Here is a 19,872-nt window from a genome sequence, read left to right as displayed (position 1 = left end):
GTACCTACCTAACTTCATGACCCTGGAAAATGTTAACACTTATTTCCTTATTGCAGTAGTTGTTCTGTGCTATGACTGTCATGATATTCTCTCCACTGAGAATGGCAGAGGTGCCTCATCTATCAACGTTTTTAAATAAAGATATCACACATACCCAATATCCCTCTCAGTGCTGCTTTGTTATTATAGAAAATTTGATTATGAAAATTTGATTGAATTTAAGAACTTTCACAACACACTCTGCTTGACAAAAGGTGACTCTCAACTAAAGCACTACCTTATTTTAAGCATGTTCACTCAGTTATTTTATAAAATATAGAAGCACTTGGGGCACTGGGAATAAAAAAGCTTCAACAAATAGCATTAAAAGGGCTGAAAAAACATTTTTTTATACAGTAGATGACTTTCAGATGGAGTAGTTGCAATGATTGTAAATAAACTCTTGTAAACAAACTGAATTTACAGTAGTCCAAAATTCCACTCCTTGCCTTCATGCTTTTTTATTCAAGCTTTTTAATAATGACAAATAAGACTAATGACTTATTGCATATATTCAGCATTGTTCTCAGAACATCAGAAAAACCTACTCGACAGTATACTGTGCTTTTACCCCTAAAAATAATTTGGTACGGTTATTGAGAAAGTAGTACAACATTAAAGTACAAACAAAACTGAGATTAAAAATATGGGATCTCATCTTGTTTCTTGTGATGAAAGTAGTATGTTACCTATGCAATATGGTCTCAGCCTCTTTTGCCATGGCACGTACCTGGCTGCCTGTAGCACTGTGCATTCATTCAAAGCAATCTATGTACAAGTGCAGCAGCATCAGTTATTACTTTCTCCTTATGGTCATTTACACAGAAAAAGAAATTTAAAAACCCACCACTTACTTGCTTTTCCCTTTGTATACTGTAGCATAGGATCCCTCCCCTAGTTTTTCCAGTTTTTCATATGAGTCTGCTTTTCCAAACTTGGGGCTTGTAGGCTAAACAAAACACAAAAAGATGATGTTTCAGTATGTATTGCACGTACAACATTAGCTACTTTGATTCAGCCTTTAGAGATCAAACATCATTATCAAAACTCACAGAGCAGCATATTTTCAGAAACCAGAAAAAAATTAAAATTAATAGCAGAGCTAATGGAACAATACAACAGGCTACTCAAATAAAACATCATTCAACATCCCAGATGGTAACTGCTGATATGAGTCGTACACTTATATCACTATAACTATAAAAAGGATTTTCTTCTTAATCAAAGAGACATTTGTTTTATTTTTCACATACATCACTTCACACAAGGAGAAAGATCATTAGTAACTAAGCCATCTCATCTTTCTTAAGAGATTTAAGTAACAGTTTTAATCTGCCCTATAAAATCAGATTAGAAGAGCTGCTTTATTTTTAATTTTTATTTTTAGAGTGAAGCCCACCCAAAAACATTTCTCCTAGTAGTCAATGTCCCAGAACATCAACCATTGTTGATATAGTGGTCAAAATACTACAGGAAAATATGTTCAGTGAGAATATCTTGATTCTGAGTTACATTTACATGGACATAATCACACCCTACTTTTAATGGTATGCACATGCAGCATGGTTGAATAAAGTCCTGTAAACTTTAACATCTGCAGCCTAAGTGAAGGGTCTAAAATTGAACCAAGTTAATCAATGATTCCTGCTCACAGGCACAGAGAGCTCAGCTGGCTTTTGCTATAGACTGGTCTTTGCCTCACTTTTACACAGTCCTAACAGAGAACACCACAATATTTTAAAACCAGAAAGTCACCTGACATGAAAACTTTCCAGTGAAGTTCCTGGAAAACATTTGAGTTCTTTGAAGTGCAATCTGTTTTTCCAAATTTCCCCATTTTTCAGTTGTCTGGAATGAAAGGGCTTTTCATTTTTCCCCCAAGATCAGAAGGACATTGGAAAAAACTGACCTGCATCTGACCTCAGAATTATCTAGATATATTTTAGACTACAGTGTTCAGATGTGTTGTCACTAAACAAACCAATAACATATAAAGCAGAAACTTTAGAGAGTCAACATTGATGCTCCAGTCACATACTGGGACTGATTTGTTAGCACTCTGGTTATAACACTACAAAGAAGAGCAGCCAAGCAAATCCATTATGTTTAGTTGAATTAAACTGGGAGACTCTAAGCCATGCACAGCTGCTCACAGTATATACTCACATTTAGGATTTTACACCTAAAACACAAAAAGTTACCAAATTTCAGCTTTTAGAAAGGAAAAATATTACAGTACAGGATAAATCTGTGTGCAACTTTCTTTAAAACCATGGCCAAAAGTTTTAAATCATCTGAGTCAAAAACTACTTCTGTTTAAACAGCCAAGAGCATCCAAGCTGAGATGACTTGGTACCTCATATCTCTCCACAATGACACCCTATTAACCAATAGTTATCAAAGGCAAAAATTCTCTCTATTCAACTATTCTACATTGTCTTCAGCATATACACATCTTTTTTGAAATTAACATCCCAGCCTCTATTGAATGGCATCAGGATATACACATGGATGTTTGCAAAACTGAGCCCTTTCAACTCCCTCCAATACACAGAACAATCAATTATTTTGCTATCCAATTCCTAAATACTAAGAAATTGATAAAATTTTGTTTTATGGGAACTCTCAAAACTTTTTACTGTTACATTACTTGGAACATTTCATTATAGATAAGGAAGAAATTTCCTGTGCTTAAAATACACTTTGCCTGGTTAGATATGAATTTTGTACTTTTAAAAATCAGTTTTATTACAGATGTCACTAACAAAGGTGAATAAAATATTTATTCAAGTAGCCTTTTCATTTAAGCATCTGATTACAGACAAATGGAACATTACAAAACTATAATAAAAATTGTTTAGACATTTAAGTGTCTCTGATATAATGAAAAGGGATAGTAAAGTATTTCCCAAATTGTAGGTTGCAGCAAACACACAGTGAGTAGCTTTATTGTAGTGGAAATGCTGTCCTTGTTAACAGTGAACAGTTCACTGTTGGTTTCCTCATGGTGAGGAAGAAAAAGAGCAGGGTTTATACATGTGTTTTATATCCATTCTTATTTTCACACTGAGATTTACTTTTATTTTATACTGCTGGAAACCATAATCTAAAGGTCACAACAACTTGTAATGCCTTAGATCTTGATGGGAAACAGGATGCCTTTTATGCACTGCCTTACAGCAAATCATCAACAGTAATTGTTCCTACAACCTCAAGCTTGTTTCTCCATACTTCAGCTGCCAAAATCATGGATTTAAGGTCATGCTTTTTGACTCATTCTCCTCCTGGATGCTGCCACATCCTTGCAATGGGCAAAATACTGAAAGCTTGCACTGGCAGGACCAGAATCTCTAAGTCCTGATGGTACAGTTGAGGTGCTGGTTTCAGCTGTCTTGTCCTCAGGGTGAATGTCACACAGTCCCAGGACTCAGCTCTGGAGCAGCAAGGCTGATCTGCCACCCTCCCCAAACAGCCGAATCCCTTGTCCAGAGCTCACTCATACCGGGTTTGAGCAGACCAGAAACAACCACAAAACAACCAGAAACCCAGCTTGTTGGCCACCACCTCTCCCTTCTGCAGTAAAACCATGTGGCTGATATCCTCCTCTTTCCAGATTACAGCACCTCCTCAGCTCTATTCCAACTGGATCACAAGATGGAATTGCCCCTGTTCTCACACCATTCCATCTCCCTTTGTGAAAAAGGACATCCCATGCAGGGGGGGGGGTTAGAAATAGATGATCTGTAATGTCCTTTCCAACCCAAACCATTCCATATGATATTATTTTTCCTTCCATTTGTAATCTCTAAAGGGCTTACAATTTTTGAAGGTACCTGGTGTAGAATAACTCTCCGGAGGATTTTACCAAAAGAATTTCAATTACATTCTGAGGCAGCAGAGACTTTGCAAACTAATTTGCATGATATTTCTTAATGAAACACCAAGACAGGTATCATTCATTCAGCACAAGCAATAGCTTTTGAAAATGAAGGACCAAATTTACTGTTTTCTCAACATTTTTGCATTTTTTTAAAAAATGAAGCCTCATGTATTACATCAAACTTAAAGGTAAGTTTGCTTATAAAGGTAAGAAGTTCAGACACTTCTTACCTTCTTTTTCTTTCTGGATTATAAAGAAGGTGAAGACTGAGATAATGCAAAAATACAAAACTTTCTAAAACTTAGGTTTTAAGCTTGAAGGGATTTAAATAAAGGGCTATGAATGGGATTTAAATAATTTGAAGTTCCATGTCACTGCTGAAAATTGTAACCCACTTTATTATTGCACTCCCCCTTTCACACAGCTATTTTTTCAGCTTCATGACAATGAAATCTCTTATTCAGATTTCTCCATATTGGTTTATCTTTTTCAACCATTTTTTGTTTAAAAACATGTCTTGCTACACCAAGATATTTTTTGTCAAATGCTTATTTCAAAATCATATGTTTAAAATTAACTTTTAAATGTAATTTCTCCTTTTAAAGTATTTTATTCTCTCTAGTTAAATATATAGGAATACATATGCAAAGAGATTCGTGTTTGTTTAGTTACAAGAGTCCCATATTCTGCCAAGGATGGGTTTGACCAAAATACACATAGCAAGTGAGACACATTCAGAGTACATCAGATGTACAGTGCCTGTACCAGCAACTGACATCTCTCAAGCAGCAGACTTGCAAGTAGTACCCTATATATTAGAAAGCTGGTGCAATCCTCCAGTTTAAGCTAAGCAAGATTTCTCAACAGAAAAAAGTACTCATTTTAGCTGAATTTCAGCTAATTTCAGTAAATCTTTGCTCAAAGCTACTTTGAAGACCTAACATTACAATACTTCTACCACTATTCATTTTCTGCTTACTCCTCCTTTCTCCTTTTTAACCTTCTAAAACAGCAACATAGAATCATAAAATTATTTAGGTAAGAAAAGTCCTTTAAGATCATCAGATCCAACCATTAGCCCAGCACTGGCAAGTCCACCACTAAGCCATGTCCCTGAGCACCACATTTGTGCATTTTTTTTCCGCAGGGATGGTGACTCAACCACTTTGATGGGGAGCCTGTTCCAGTGTTTGACAAATGTTTCAGTGAATAAATTTTTCCTAATTTAACCTCTAAACCTCCCTTGACACAACTTGAGGCCATTTTCTCTCATCCTATCAGTTGCTACTCAGAAGATGAGACCAACCTCCCCCTCACTACAACCACCTTTCAGGTAGTTGTGGAGTGATAAGGCCTCCCCTCAGCCTCCTTTTCTCCAGACTAAACAACCCCAGTTCCCTCAGACACTCCTCATAAGATTTGTACTCCAGACTTTTCATCAGCTTCATCGGCCTTCCCTGGATACCCTCCGGCACATCAGTTTCCTTCTTGCAGTGAGAGGGGTCCCAAACAATGCAGTATCCCAGGAGTGGCCTCACCAGTGCTGAGTAGAGGGGGACAATCACCTCTTTAGTCCTGCTGCCTACACTGTTTCTGATATCAGCTGGGATGCTGTTTGCCTTCTTGGCAACCCAGGCACACTGCTGGCTCATATTCAACCAAAATATGTCATGACGTATGTGATAAAAAGACAATCTTGGCCATGGGTGAAAACTGGCTATTTACTGAATGCATACATTTCTTGTTTAGTTAACAAAGCCTTCAAATCTTTTCTATGAAAAATTTGTCATTATTTGTTGTATATAAGCCAAAGAAGGATCCCTCCCTATGAGTCCTTGTGCTACTTGGACATGTGAATACTTCTCTTTCTCAGAAATTTTTAAATTCTATGTAGTAAAGAAAGCTTTAATGGAAAATTACACTGAAAATCACCTGACTATTCTAGAAGCTGTGTGGGTTATGTTCTCATGCATTTTTCATAACTGCAAAACAGCTTGTGAATGTCACACTTAACCAGCACACTCCTGAGCTTAAGTTTTAAATAGATGTTTTTTCTTTGTTTTTTTCTTTTTCTTTTAAGATGCAGAGTATTAAACTTCAATATAAACCTATCATCAAGGGGAAATACTATGCTCACAGTACCACTATAAATGACTCAAAATGGAAACTAAAGATCTGTTTTGTTACACTTCCAAACAAATAAATTCACTGCTAGAAAAACTTGATAGTAAAAGGTAGGCCAAGAGGCCTGAGTTTAAATCACAAGAAATGAAGACTTACTTTCTTTTTAACTAATCTATCTTTTGTCTTCTTTGACACAATGGTAAAGGTTCTTTTAAAAAACTATATGCAAGTTACACAGTAATTAGTCCCCATTCTTAAGTTTTTATTCTAGAAATACCAACAGGTCAATTTGATCACACTTTTTTCTTTCTTTTTTAACCTTGCATATCGAACTGTTTTCTAGGGCAATATTCAAAGGATACAGAGACAACCCAGAAACCAAACTGAGCGTTAACCTCCGGTGTACTGCTGTTTCCATTCTGTTGCTGGCATCTTTCTAACCCTTTAACACACAAGCATGTGTGTCACACAACTAAGAGCAACCTGAGCAGGCGAGACCAGAGAGCAATTCGTGAAAGAGATGGATGTAGTTTTTAAAGCTGTTGACTTGTTCTCCAGGTTATGAAAGCACAGGAGCTGAACCATCTGCAACATTTTATCTGCCTTATCATCTAGAGAGAATCCTCCAGGTTAATGATTATTAAAGCTTCCCTTGTGCCACAAATGAAAAATATGCTCTCTACATTGAACTCTGAAATTATCTTACCTTAATAAAATGTATCGATCAGGAAGGATGCACTTAACCTAGTAATTAATAGGTTCTTAAACAGGAGAAGGTTGCACACACCCAAAGAGGAAGACAGGCAAGAACAGCACAGCAAGTGTTAAGGCAGGTGGAAATTATGCCTAATGTTTAGATAAAAATCTGATTTTAGAGTCTGCTTTAAAGTTAGATTTCTTAGGCGATTGATTTGCAATGTTTTAATAGCATTGGTTCGTGCTTTTTGCTTGCACTTTTTTCAGGGAAGCTGCACATTACAGAACTGAAACTAGAGGTTAGAGAAACAAAAGAGAGGCTCTCCCACAAAGAAGGCAGAGTCAATGCAGTAAAGCATTGTTTATCTTTTCTTTTTTATTCTTAATGAACTTTTTACATTTATATGAGTTGGTAAGAAATTAGTGTTCTGCTGCATGTAGTTCACAAAAAGTAACTGAAAAGTAGTAGCTAAGCATGAATTCATTGACAGGTATCTTAAGCCTATCAAAGAGAAGTAACTCATGTTAAAACATATGTCACTACTAAAGTTACTACATTTCCTAATGTTACTAACACCACTACAGAACCCAATCTTGAACAGATGGCTACCTTATAAAACTGGCAATATTCTTTTCGAATACTTTTTTCAAGTACTATTTTAGCATATAAAATGTGAGTACTGAATGCAATAAAACTTCACCTTCCTTGGGAGAGAAGTCCACCATCACCCCCAAGTCCTTCTCAGGGCTGCCCTCAATCTTTTCTCCTCCCAGCCTGTATTTGTGCTTGGGATTGCCTCGACCCAGGTGCAGAACTCTGCACTTGGCCTTGTTGAACTTCATACAGTTTGCACAAGACCACTTCTTGAGCCTGTCAAGGCCCCAAGGCACCTTCCCTCAAGGTGTTGACTTCACCACACAGTTGGTGTCATCAGCAAACTTGCTGAGTGCACTCAATTCCACTGTCCATGTTGCCAACGAAGATGTTAAACAGCAATGGTCCAAGGTACTGTCCCTTCAGGAACACCACTCATCAGACATCTCCATTTGGACACTGAGCTATTGATCACAATTCTTTGGGTGCAACCATCTAGCCAGTTGTGTGGTACATTCATCAAACTGTATCATTCCAGTTTAGAGACCAAAATGTCACAGGGGACAGTGTTGAAAAACCAACCATCAATCATTAGTCAACCATATTCCAAAGACAGTGTTATTTGGGGAATGGTGGCATGTGTGTGGTTTTGAATTGTGCTTTTTTAATTTGCCCAGTTTATTTTGTAGTTTTACCACTTTTTCAGTTAGGGGAAAAAAAATTAAAAAAGGCAAGTTTCCTCCTTTGGTAGGCAAAAGACTCAGATTTTTAAAAAGACAGATACAAAAAATAAGTACACATGACTATAGCTACATATATGCAATATATATATATATATATATATATATATGTATCTATTTTATTGGGCTGGACAAAGCAAGGGTTTGTCAAGCCAAGTTCCCTTCTAACTGTGACTGTCAGGTGATGCACAGGTAGGCTAACACCTACTTTGTGACCTCCAAGGTGAATATAATCCATTATTCTAATGTGATAAAAGGATAAATTTGTTCTGCTGGAAATTTCATTCCATAACATTCAATTCAATCATCTGAGATTCTTGGAAACCACATTCATAGGTGTTTTCTCATGTTTAAAAGAAGGGAGGTAAGAAAATGCAATGCAACATGAGTGTTTCACATAATGTGTATGTAAATGTCAGAAGGAAAGACTGCATAAAAATTAAGTTTGGCTTGTAAGAATAAAAATGTAGCATACTAAATTCTGTCTGTATGCTACTGCACTAATTAGCAACACAAGTTTCTACCAGTATGCAACAAAGTGTGACATTAACTGCAGAAAATTATTTCGCATTTAAGAGAAAATTGTTTATTTTCCAACCGATATTCTGCAGGCAGAGACACAAGAGTTCCAGTTTCCACAAAGCTGAGTATGTGTCATATTTCTCATCACAAAGTGCAGAGCATTTCAGAGGTGTAAAAAACACAAAAAAAAGGTAACACACCACCTGCAAAGTATTATCTGGTGATCTCCACCAGACACTGAAGCTGATACCTATGAGACTGCTGATATGGCTCCTAAAACTAATCAAAACAGAACCTAATGCCTCAGGACATTGTAAATAAGGTCTCTCATGTCATATCTTGAAAATTTTTAGTTTTGAGACAACTAAAGGAATTTCACCTGAGTGGAAGCAGTGATGTGGAGACCGTAAGCCTCAGCCACATACCTTTTGTAAGACATCACTTTCCCACCTGATGGCTTCAGAGGACTTTAATGTTGAAAGGCAAGAGACTAAACAGAAGCTTATTTCTAGTTCAGTTTCTCTAGAAACCAAGCACAGAAAGTGCAAAATGAAAGCAGAATACGTCTATCATATTATCTTTAAAATATATATATAAAGCAGAGACAAAACTGAAATACAGCTGAAAAAATACAGCCAGTACAACCCAGAGAGCACAGAATGCTCAAAGACTCAGCCCATTCAGAACTGAAATGCCCATTCAGGCTGTAATAAGGCACACAGCAGAAGAATTTGCAGAGAATCAATAGCTCAGTAAGGGGGGATATGTAGCAGTCCTCACACATGGAAGAAAAAGAAGTAGTGGTCAGAAGAGGAAGCAGCAAGTGCATCTGCTACACAACATATCAGGACTAGAAACAAATCAAACTCAAAATCCTTAGTCAATTCAAGTGTAATTCAAAACCAGAGAACAACAAATTCCTGCAACTATCCACACACAATTAAATGTACACCAGAACACCTCCTGCCTGAGGCAATGTATTCAGATGCTGGGGAAAGGGAACAGCTTAATCCTATCTCTGCCCTGGACATCTGAACTTAGGTCTGCCAGGCAGGGCCAGGTGTGACCTCCCATCAGCAGAGGGATAACACCACCCTCTTGCTCTGAAGTTCTGCTCTTTCTTCATTGACATGAACACTGGCATTATTCCACAAGTTGTACCCTGCCAGGTGCTTTTCAGAGCACTATTTCTGAGAAAGAATAAAAAGATAACTAACAATCCCCCCAGCCAGAGGGAAGGTGTGAGTTCACTGAACAGAGATAAAAAATTAAGGAGAATTACAGGAAGTTAAGAAATGAGAATTGTATTTCAGGAAATTCCTATGCACATACTTTACAACATGGGATGTCCCCAGGAAGTCTGTGTAGGTCAGCATAGGAGAACATTAGCAGAAGTTTATGTTTAGCTAGGGCTCTAGCCAGCAGCACACTAGTGGAGGAAGCATTAATGCCATTTACATGAGAAAATCCTGGGATTATAGCAGATTGCATGGATACAGTAAATAAGGTAGAATACCAGGCCTCTGGAAAAGAACCAGATTCTAATGACACATTTTCAAAAAAAGTCTGCATCAAAATTTGGGAGGCAAAGGAAATAAAAACTTTCATTTAATAGAAAAGAAGTACATAGGGCTCCTAGGAGGCACAAGAGATGAACAGCAGATATGGGGAGCAAGTTAAAACCACAAAAAAACTAAGAAAAGACTTTAAAAAAAATCTAATTTCAATTGAAAGTTGTGGTGCCAAACAATAATTGAGCATCATGTCCATATAAAAACAGTGCAAGCTGCTCCTTCCATCCTTAAAGACTCTAAAAGTTTTATGTTAAAAACTGCTTTCTACGGACTCATCTGGAACACTCCAGAGACATCTTTGGCAGCAGATATGCAATGCCAGGAGATTATGAAAAAGCAAATTTGTTTTTGCTACAGATGGTTACATTTTAAAATGTAACCTTTCTAAAAAGGACAGCCCCCTGGAGGCATGACATCTTATCCGTCAAATTCACATGCGTTTAACAAAGCCCATCTACAGAAAATGAATCTGTCATTTCTCCTTAGAAGTCTGACAGGATTCAGTCAAACTTCTGAAGGGAGGACGGAAGATACCAAAAGATAAAGCAAAACAAAAAAAGAAAGAGAAGAAAAAAGAAATGGCAATCAACCTTTTAAATCATTTCACACCAACTAAGATTTGAAGTGTTGCATCCATTTTACTTAGATCTATAGTCTTCAACTCAAAGGTCACATTATTATGGATTTTTCTTGGCAAAGTGTAACAGAAATAGTTTTTCAATAACTTTGAAGGCCTTTTGGGGGAAATCCGTTCTGGGCATTATTCATGAAAGATATGACATTTTATTTATCTAGTTTTTTCAAAATACTCGAGAATAAAACAATGATGATGTGTTGCCAAACCCTTCTCAGTTGTTTCTTCTCTCTCTCACACACACAGAGTTTCTGACATGGAAATAATTGTTATTTTTACTACTTGATTTTTAAAAGATAATTTGAAAATGTAAACAAAATCTGTCAAAACTGATCTGTTTCTCTAAAATCTAAATCTAAAAATCAAAAAAGCAATTCATATGGTTTTCTAAACTTCATGGGAAAGAATTCCTCCTCTTCACAAATAAGCAACCCTCTGCAAATTTGCAACATAAACATTATAGCAGCTGTAATGCCATACCAAGATCTGGAAAGGAAAATGCCTAGAAATCCCATAGGACACCCTCGCTCCCTAGGCTAGTGTCTGAGAGGAATTTCAAAATACATTCTTTTTCAAGTTCTGTTTTCTTATTCTATATTATAATTAACAATACAAATATATATGGCAAATATCTTTAATAGCAGCTTTTTTGTTTCCAACCAACCAATTCTTTCTGAAGCAAGAAAACTTTTACATTATATTAATAATTCCAGCATTTGGTACCTATGTGGGCATCTGGACTGTGAACTTACAGAGCTGGGGCTGGAGTGCCTCCTGACTTTAGGAGATTCCTTCCCTGCAGATGAAGTTTTGAAGTTAATGCAAGCGTTGTTCTCTGAATGAACCCTCTTCACTTGATTAGTTGGCTTCTCAAATGGATCAAAACTACTCTGAGTCCTCTGAACCCGGACTTTTTTATCCTCAGGAATTGTATCCAGAGGTTTGATCACTGAATCCATTCCCTGGCAGTTCCGTGTAGACATCTTTGTGACGCATATCTGAAAGGAAAAAACAGCATTTATTGACCCCGGCAGGCTTAAAGTCTGTGTCAATCCATACATTAGACAGCATCAAAAAATGCACTGGATTTCATAAGCATTTATTTTCTGTTTCTACATTAAAACTGCAAACACGCGCATTCTACATAGGGACACAAACCACAGTTATAAAAATAAAAAGCCTATCTTTGTACAGTGTACTAGAAGGTCCCAATAATAAAATACAAAGCAGAAACTTAGATAAAATTCATACATTTGTGTTTTCTTGTACAATGTGTTCTTAGCAACAACACCACTTCACTTCTTTCTCCAACCTAGCCACCAGTATCCACAAGCAGTATTGATTTCCATTTGCTTAAAATTGGATGAGACTAAACTTAAATAAATGATGTTTGTGTGTGCACTTCAGTGCTGGCCTGTCAAAGATCCAATACCAGTATATTATTGTATTTTTAAATAATGCTTATACAGTGTTATTATTATTATCACCATATGTCTCAGAAAATCAAATCAGTAAATCAATTCCCAGGCACTGGGACGTGAGACTGCAGCTTAATGGCACACTAAAGTGCAGAAGTTCAATTCTTTCTTACTGTGAAGTATGACTCTGCCAAGCCCCAAAGACTGCAGCTCACTGCTTGAGCTACCAAATTAAGCTATTGCTGCTTCAAAAGGACTAAATGAGCAGAACAGTGAGTTTAGATACTCAAGTCATGTAAGTTTAAGTTTAGTTTAACACATTCCATTGTATAAGACGTTTTTTTTTTAAATCACACAATTGGTAGGGGATTTTATTCGAGGCCTCAGCTTCTGTTGTGACCCGTAAGAGATGACTTCAACTTGAGAAGAATTAATTTTAGTTCTCAGGCTATGAGAAAAAGCTACAAAGTGTGATGCAAGCAGATCCAAGAGGCTTCTTAAATCATTAGGCAAATCAAAAGAATCTACTACATACTTTTTCCAAGATATATGCAATTATTTAAGGATGGATAGTGTTAATTTGCTGTGAACTGTAATGTTCACAAACGTATGAAAACTTGCTGTCATAAACCAGTTAAAATGAAAAAAAAAAAAATTTACCATTACTATTTAATCAGGACACTCCCCCCAACCCAAAGTATCACCAACACAAACTTCTCCAATAAATTATTCTTTGCCATTTCCCCCAAGGAATTCTGTGCCTTGAAATCAAACTTATTTCAGTTTTTAATAGAAATAATGTGTGCCTATACCTTGTGTTTTGAGGTTTGGTGGGTTTGATGATCTACTGTAACAGTAGATCAAAGATTTCTTTTATACATTAAAGATTTAAAGTATACTTCCTGCACAGAGCCATCTGGCCAAACACTCATACACCAGGTCATTTCTAATGAAGGACATCACTAGCATTACAAACCAGTCTTTATGAGGGTTCAAATTTCTTCTCATTAACATGGCTTCTCCAAGACTAAAGCTTAACCAAGTTTTAACTGAGAAAACAAAAAGCCCTCCTTGATTCAAAACACTAATTCCCTCTCGGGCCAAAATTAAGGCAATTATGTAATTTTGGACTATTACTTCAGAGAGAAAAGATATGTTACTTCAGAGAGAAAAGATAAAGAGTGGCTGCACAAAGAATTTTTAATTAGCCTTCTTGTAAAATTAATTGGCTTCTTTTCCCTAAAACAACTTTTATGCAGACATGCAACCAGACCCTTACCACTGTCTTCTCCAGAACCATATTATTTTGATACTTGCTACCAACAAACATTTTAACACATTGTAAATTGAAATTACTATTAAAATAGCACTACTTTATTTTGCTTAATAGGCATGGATATATTTCTCAGCCTATGAAATCCTATGATCTAGAAAACAGGGACAGGAGATAGGGAGGAAAGGTTCAAAAGCTGTAGCTGTTTTTCCTTTCAAATTACCAAAGGCCACCTGCAGCTGGTTAAAATGTTTGGAATCCACAGCTACAAAAATACCACAGATAATACTGCCATGAATGCTATTCCTAGTTTCCTATTCCACTGGAAAATCTCCACATCCAGCTCTAACATGGGCTAGAAAAGCCACACATTAAAAAAAAATAAATAGCATAAGACAGTTACTATTGATCATGTCTAGTGGTAGCAGTAATAGTTTGGAATTAGATATTGAAGGCAGACACTTTCATCTCCAGGTCACTTGACCCAGTCTGGAGAAGGATAAAAATCCCCACAATCATCTTCAAATAGCCAGCTTCAAAAACTGCAAATCATTAAAACCAAGATGTGCACCAGGCAGCCCCTGCTCAGAAGTCAAACACCTCAGAGGACACACTTAGGCTTAACACCAGTGTCACCAGTGATAAAGACTGAAGACCACAGAGAAGTGGAGAAGCAGGAGTTGCTCTTTCCACCCCTCTGCCTGCCCTGCAGCTGCAGGGCTTCTCCTCTGAGTGCTGGCAGGGGTGGCATTCATCACCTCTCCCTCACCTGTATCAGTAGTTCCCTAGAGGAAATTAAATATTCTCCCCAGGTGACTGCTGACTACAGTGCACTTTCAAGCCAAGAGAGCTGAGTTTACGCTGTTGTTGAAGGGTACACATTTCCAGTCCATCTAACTTGCCTATATAACTCTGAAGAGAAACAATATTTAAGTGATTGTCTCACATTCTGTCATTGAAAGGCGAAGTCCAACTTTTTGTGAAACTCAACTTTGTGACACCTGAAAGGAGCAGGTGTAAAATCATGGGATCATTTTGTTCAGAAAAAATGGTTAAGATCATCAAGTCCAACCATTAACCTAACACACTGCCAAGTCTACCACTAAACCATGTCCCTTCTGAGCACTGGCTAGAACTTCAAAATTACACAGCCTGCAGTAAAATCACTGGTAATTTCAGGCTTCCCTTCATCAACAAGAGCTAAACTACCACAACAGCCTTGCTTTTTGTCCCAGGGCAGCAGGTGTACTGACCTGCTACTCTCTGTGCTTCAGCTAAGGGTATAACTGTAGTGACTTACCATGCAAAAAAACAACAGTGTAATGAGCAAGACTGATGCATAAAATGTTTTGGAGATTTTCTTGTGCATACAAATGATCTTAGATTTCACCATCATGACCAGATCACTTTTAGGAACAGTACAAGTTTGAATTTTTCTATTACACTAATTCAGCCTTTTAAGTATAAATTTTCCCTTGTACTGCTTAACAAAACCAACACATACATTTCAGCCTCTCTAACTACAGGTACAAATACTTAATCATCAGAAGCTTTATACCTGTAAACCACCGTCTTTTACTTGGTCATTTTTTGTTGCTAGTCAGAAGAAGCCAAACCCATCCTCTTATTTCCAGTGTTCTTGCATAAGAGAGTAAGGAAAATTTTCTAGTTAGAGCCTAGTATTTTTCACTAAGAAAAAAGTCTATTTTCAGACCCTTTTAGATGCTATTGTGTGATCCTCTGGACTTGCCAGAATTCCCCTTGGAGTACATTTTTTAATCTGTAAGACAGAATCTTTCTTTTTACCCCATTTCACCTGGTTTATCTACATAAGCCACAGGTTTCTTAGAGTGAGGACTATTATTTAACTAACACCACACACAGAACAATCCTCGTGCAACCCAATGAAGGTGACAATCCAGAAAGTAGTGGAAACTATGTCTTGCCAGTGCCACCTCAGAACTGGAAGATTTTGTTGAATATCTGCTTTAGCTGTAGTTACCAGAATAAAAAACAGTTAAACAAGTGTAAGGGCTCATGACATATAGGAAGTCAAACTGTATGATTAATCACCTCTTCTTAGCCTTGGTCATCAAATCTATGCTGTACTTAAAGCAGTGAAGCCCAGACACTCATTTAGATGCTTTAAATATCACCACAGTCTAAAATTGATGAAGATGTGATCAACGGTACCTTAAATATTACAAGTACTTACTTCAAGTATTTGCAGAGACAATACAGTTGATATCTTTGGTCTGTCATAAACAAGATGGCAATTATGCTTTATAAAAAGCCATCGAGAGAACAAGGTGACAAGAACTTCTAAGTATGAATGTGATATCCATTTAAATAAACTTCTGCCCAGCAAACAGCATGAGCTATTAAGCAGTGTTAATTATTGATTCTTTAACAAAAGTCATCATACAAGTAACAATTAAGGCATGTCAACACTTTTAAGTAATCCTTCCCTCTTCAGGAGTTGCTGCCATGTCAGTACTTTTCCCACAACTAACTACATTCAAAGTATAAGTTTCAGAATAAAGTTATAAACTATAAACTATTACAGTATAAACTATTTCAGAGACTATTTGGCTTTTAAAATTGGTGCAATGAAATCACAGTTACCAATTTCAGATGTCTTTCCATCAGCAGTTCTCATAACTATGGCAAGAGAAATGGGATCTTAATTTGTGATTTCTCTCTTCTTTGTAGGAAACAGGATTTAAAAATAGGCCAGTCAATATATTTATTAACTATAGATTATTACAAGTGGAACAGGCAATATGCCAAAAACCTGCCATGTAAGAATTGTTTCAGCAGAAATTACCATCCTCCCAAAACTTACATCATATATTAAGGGCAGAAGGAATTCACCAATTCATCATCTGACTTTGGGCACATTAGGTGGCCCAGACATGAAAAATGAGAGGCTATTGCTGCTTTTTGCCACCTAAGTTTCCATTTGGCAGGAATCCCAACAGCAGCACCTCAGAGAAGCATGCTGAAAAACACCCACTGGCAAATGATGGCCAAAAGAGGGCCAGGGGTAAGGGACCAAAACCAAAAAATGGCAGTGGTATGTAGGGTATTCACACCAGAGTACTTTACATGTAGAACATTTACCCCCCAAGTCTCTTCTTTGGTTCCAGCATCAAAGTCCTGAAAAAATTAAACTAGATCCCAACATCTAGTCTCCCTTTGAGAGGAGTCTTGCTCTTCTTCACAGAAAGCAGAGTGGTCTCTAGAGAAACTAATTTTTTGTGTTTAAAGTTAGTGTCTGGAAAAGCACTTCCAAAGCAGCACCCAGAAACAGTGTCTCTATGATAAAGGAGTCAATCTGAATATAGCAATAACTGATCCTCCCTGCTGAGGTAATAGTAACAGCAGCTGAAAGTCTCTGATGCCAGTTTTGGATAAAAGATGCCTGTGAGCCCAGGTGTGGTCCAACAGAAGCACCTCTCCATGAACATCCTAACCATTACATTTCTCACATATCATTAAGGTTAAATACACAATCTAATTTCCCAAGTGGTTTCACACTGCAGCCAAACAGCACACCAATACACCAAGTAGTCACCAGAGCAACCACTGATATCTCATACATCTTCACCCTGATGACTGAAATAAAACCACTTTTAAAATTTGTCCACAATTATTTACTCGGTCTCAATTTAAAAAATAAGGAAAAAAAAGATTAAGAACTATAAGTCATTTTGCAACTTAGAATTTATTGCACCAACAGTCATTTTGCAGCTACCTGAAGAGCTCTTCTCTACTTCTGAAAGAAATTGCTAAGGGAAGATTTTTCTAGAATATTAGAATACTAATGTCAATTCTGGTATCACTTGAGCAATCACAGATTGCTCAAGTAATCTGCTTTACAGATTACTGTAAAGCAAAATAAAAAACAGCTTCAGAAAAGTTAGTGAAGTTTGATATTAAAAGGTATTTTATGTGTCTCTTTGTGTTTTCATTTATTTTAAGTGAGACGAACCATTACCAAACACAAAGAACATTAAAGAAAGGTCACTTGAAAATTCATAATCTTACAACCACAAAAAAACATAGCATAATTTATGCTTTCTTTGCAACTTTCTAGGATGCTGATCAGAATTGGAAGACAATGCATGACAGACAACAAAACAGCTTGGACACATTTTTTTCCTCTCTCACCCTCCTCAGTCTCACAATCAATTTGAGAGGATCCTGGGGCTGCTCTAGGATAAACAGGCTGAGTCATTATTACATCAGTAAGGATCACGGGGCTACAGTTTCCCACAGCCCCCACCCTAAAATCATATCTCAAGACATAATGTCTGGAAATAGCTGTATTCTTATCATACAGACTACTGCTGAAGTTAGGAAACTGAAATCACAAGAAACATATTTTTGCTCCATGCAATAATAAGCCCTATTCAATAAATAAAAATCAGTATAGCCATACATGAAGTAATTTCTAAATAAAGATATCTCTTTAAATCACCTTATATAATTTCAAGTAAAACTCCTTAATCTGCAAGTCAGATTAGCATTAAACAATTTTTTTTTAAAAAGGGTTCTCAGATTTAGTTCTTGTGATACAGATTCGATTCAAGATTTTTTCCCTTTCATCACTATCAGGAAAAATAAGAAATCTCCAACAAACAGGATTCTTAGAATTTAGGATTGCTGGGTTTTTTTTTACTTTTTAAAGTAATACATCATTCAAAGAGTGAAAGTGATCAGTTAAAACATGTAAGTAATTTATAGTCCTTCTGGTTCATGAATTTTAAAAACCAGTTATTAATGTCCCCTGAATTAATCTCCTGTTAGAGTACTTAGTAAAAGATAGGCTGTCCCATTTCCGTGGAATTTATTCATATGAATAAAGATATCTTCACTAACAAAGCCCAATCAACTTAGGCATGACAGAACAGACATCCTACTACACAGAACTAAAAACCTAGAGAACGTTTGTATAGTGTACAGACATACTATTCAGAAGCTCATCACATTTTTTAGGGAGATACATTACATCCATTTCTTAATCCATGCACTTACATCCTACAAATGTTTTCTTCCATCATCCAGTACCTATGGAATTATCTAAAATATTTAAAAATCTACTATTGTCTATCAGCCATTGCCACTGTGTACACCCTTAGCAAAATCAGTCAGTTCAGTAAATATTAGAGTAAACAGTCAGAATTCTTACTGAAAAATTAGAAAGAACATTAGAATTCCCCTTTCTGTAACCGTTCCAAGAAAATATGAAAGAATCCAATAAAGGGAAAACCAAGATCTAGCATCCATTAAGCAAAAATAAAGAAACTACTGAGTGACTTGAGGCAAAGAAGTCACTTGACCTCTCTACAATTCCACTCTTCCATTCATAATAATGGTCCTGCCCCTATCACAAGCAGAAACTGGGAGAAATAATTAATTTTGTAAAGCACTTGGGATTTTTTATGTGAAACATTCTGAAGATATAAATTATAATTTGTAGAGCCAAAACCCCTCTGACAGGTAGCTCAGCATATTATTACAGAGAATAAGACCTTAGCACGTGCATTTAGCTGATGGATGTATAATAAAAAAAAATAAATAGTGACTACCAATCTAAGAACTGAATTTTTGAGATCACAAGGCCAGCACTAATTTTAATTGAAAAAATTCTATCTGGATGTGAGTTTTCATTATCTCTACAAGCATGTTATTTTCTATCGTGCCTTGGTACCATGGCAATTGAGAACTACACAAGTCATCTGCAGATTTTGGCAGCACTGGAATTTGACATTTGCTACTTATAGAACACAATTTGGGAACGTTCTGGAGTATTAGAATCAGCTTTGTTCAAAATAAAAATGCAACTATCTAGAGAATCATCTTCTTTGGAGAACAAAACAGTAGGGTGGCTCTTTCTTGTTATAACCACAGGTCTTTTCCACTTCTCAAGCTGATAGTACTCTATCTTGGCTGAGAGGATCAGCCAAGGACTGCTGCACCCACAAGGAAAAACATGAACAAGCTAAGAAGAGCTCAGTTGCTGAGAAAGCTACAGTATGGGAAAAGATGAAGGCAGAACAAATAATGAGATAAGGCAGTAAATATAATTATGAAAGGGGAAGTAGTGCATGTAATGCTGCATGACATCACCAGCGAGTTCATACTGGAACTACCAGTGCAATTGTGCCCAAACTTGAAAAAGATCCATCAACATTCACCCTGCTGTCTAATCACTGCTACCAGCTCCCTGGTTTGAACATTTGATGGGCACAGATAAAAAAAGAGCAGCAAGAACTAAAGTGAGATAGAAAAATGAAGGAGGAAAAATCAAAGGACATGGAACAAAGCCACACAAGGAAGGAAGATGTGAAGATTACTATGAAATACTCATT

At 36.7% G+C, this 19,872-nt stretch overlaps 1 protein-coding gene across 2 annotated transcripts in view; it reads right to left on the bottom strand.

Annotated features, from left to right (window-relative positions):
* CDK14 (cyclin dependent kinase 14) overlaps window positions 1-19,872 on the bottom strand; it is a 306,222-nt gene that overhangs the window by 218,519 nt on the left and 67,831 nt on the right. For both annotated transcript variants that reach the window (XM_071735199.1, XM_071735201.1), the window contains 2 exons: window positions 11,557-11,802; window positions 894-988 (listed from right to left, as the gene is read on the bottom strand). In XM_071735199.1, the coding sequence (XP_071591300.1) occupies window positions 894-988; window positions 11,557-11,802 (341 nt within the window). The remainder of the gene's footprint in view (window positions 1-893; window positions 989-11,556; window positions 11,803-19,872) is intronic.

The sequence above is a fragment of the Heliangelus exortis genome, chromosome 2 (genome assembly GCF_036169615.1).
Source record: "Heliangelus exortis chromosome 2, bHelExo1.hap1, whole genome shotgun sequence".
NCBI lineage: Eukaryota > Metazoa > Chordata > Aves > Apodiformes > Trochilidae > Heliangelus > Heliangelus exortis.
The sequence above is the reverse complement of the archived record's forward strand: the minus strand, read 5'-3'. Positions and strand labels throughout refer to the sequence as shown.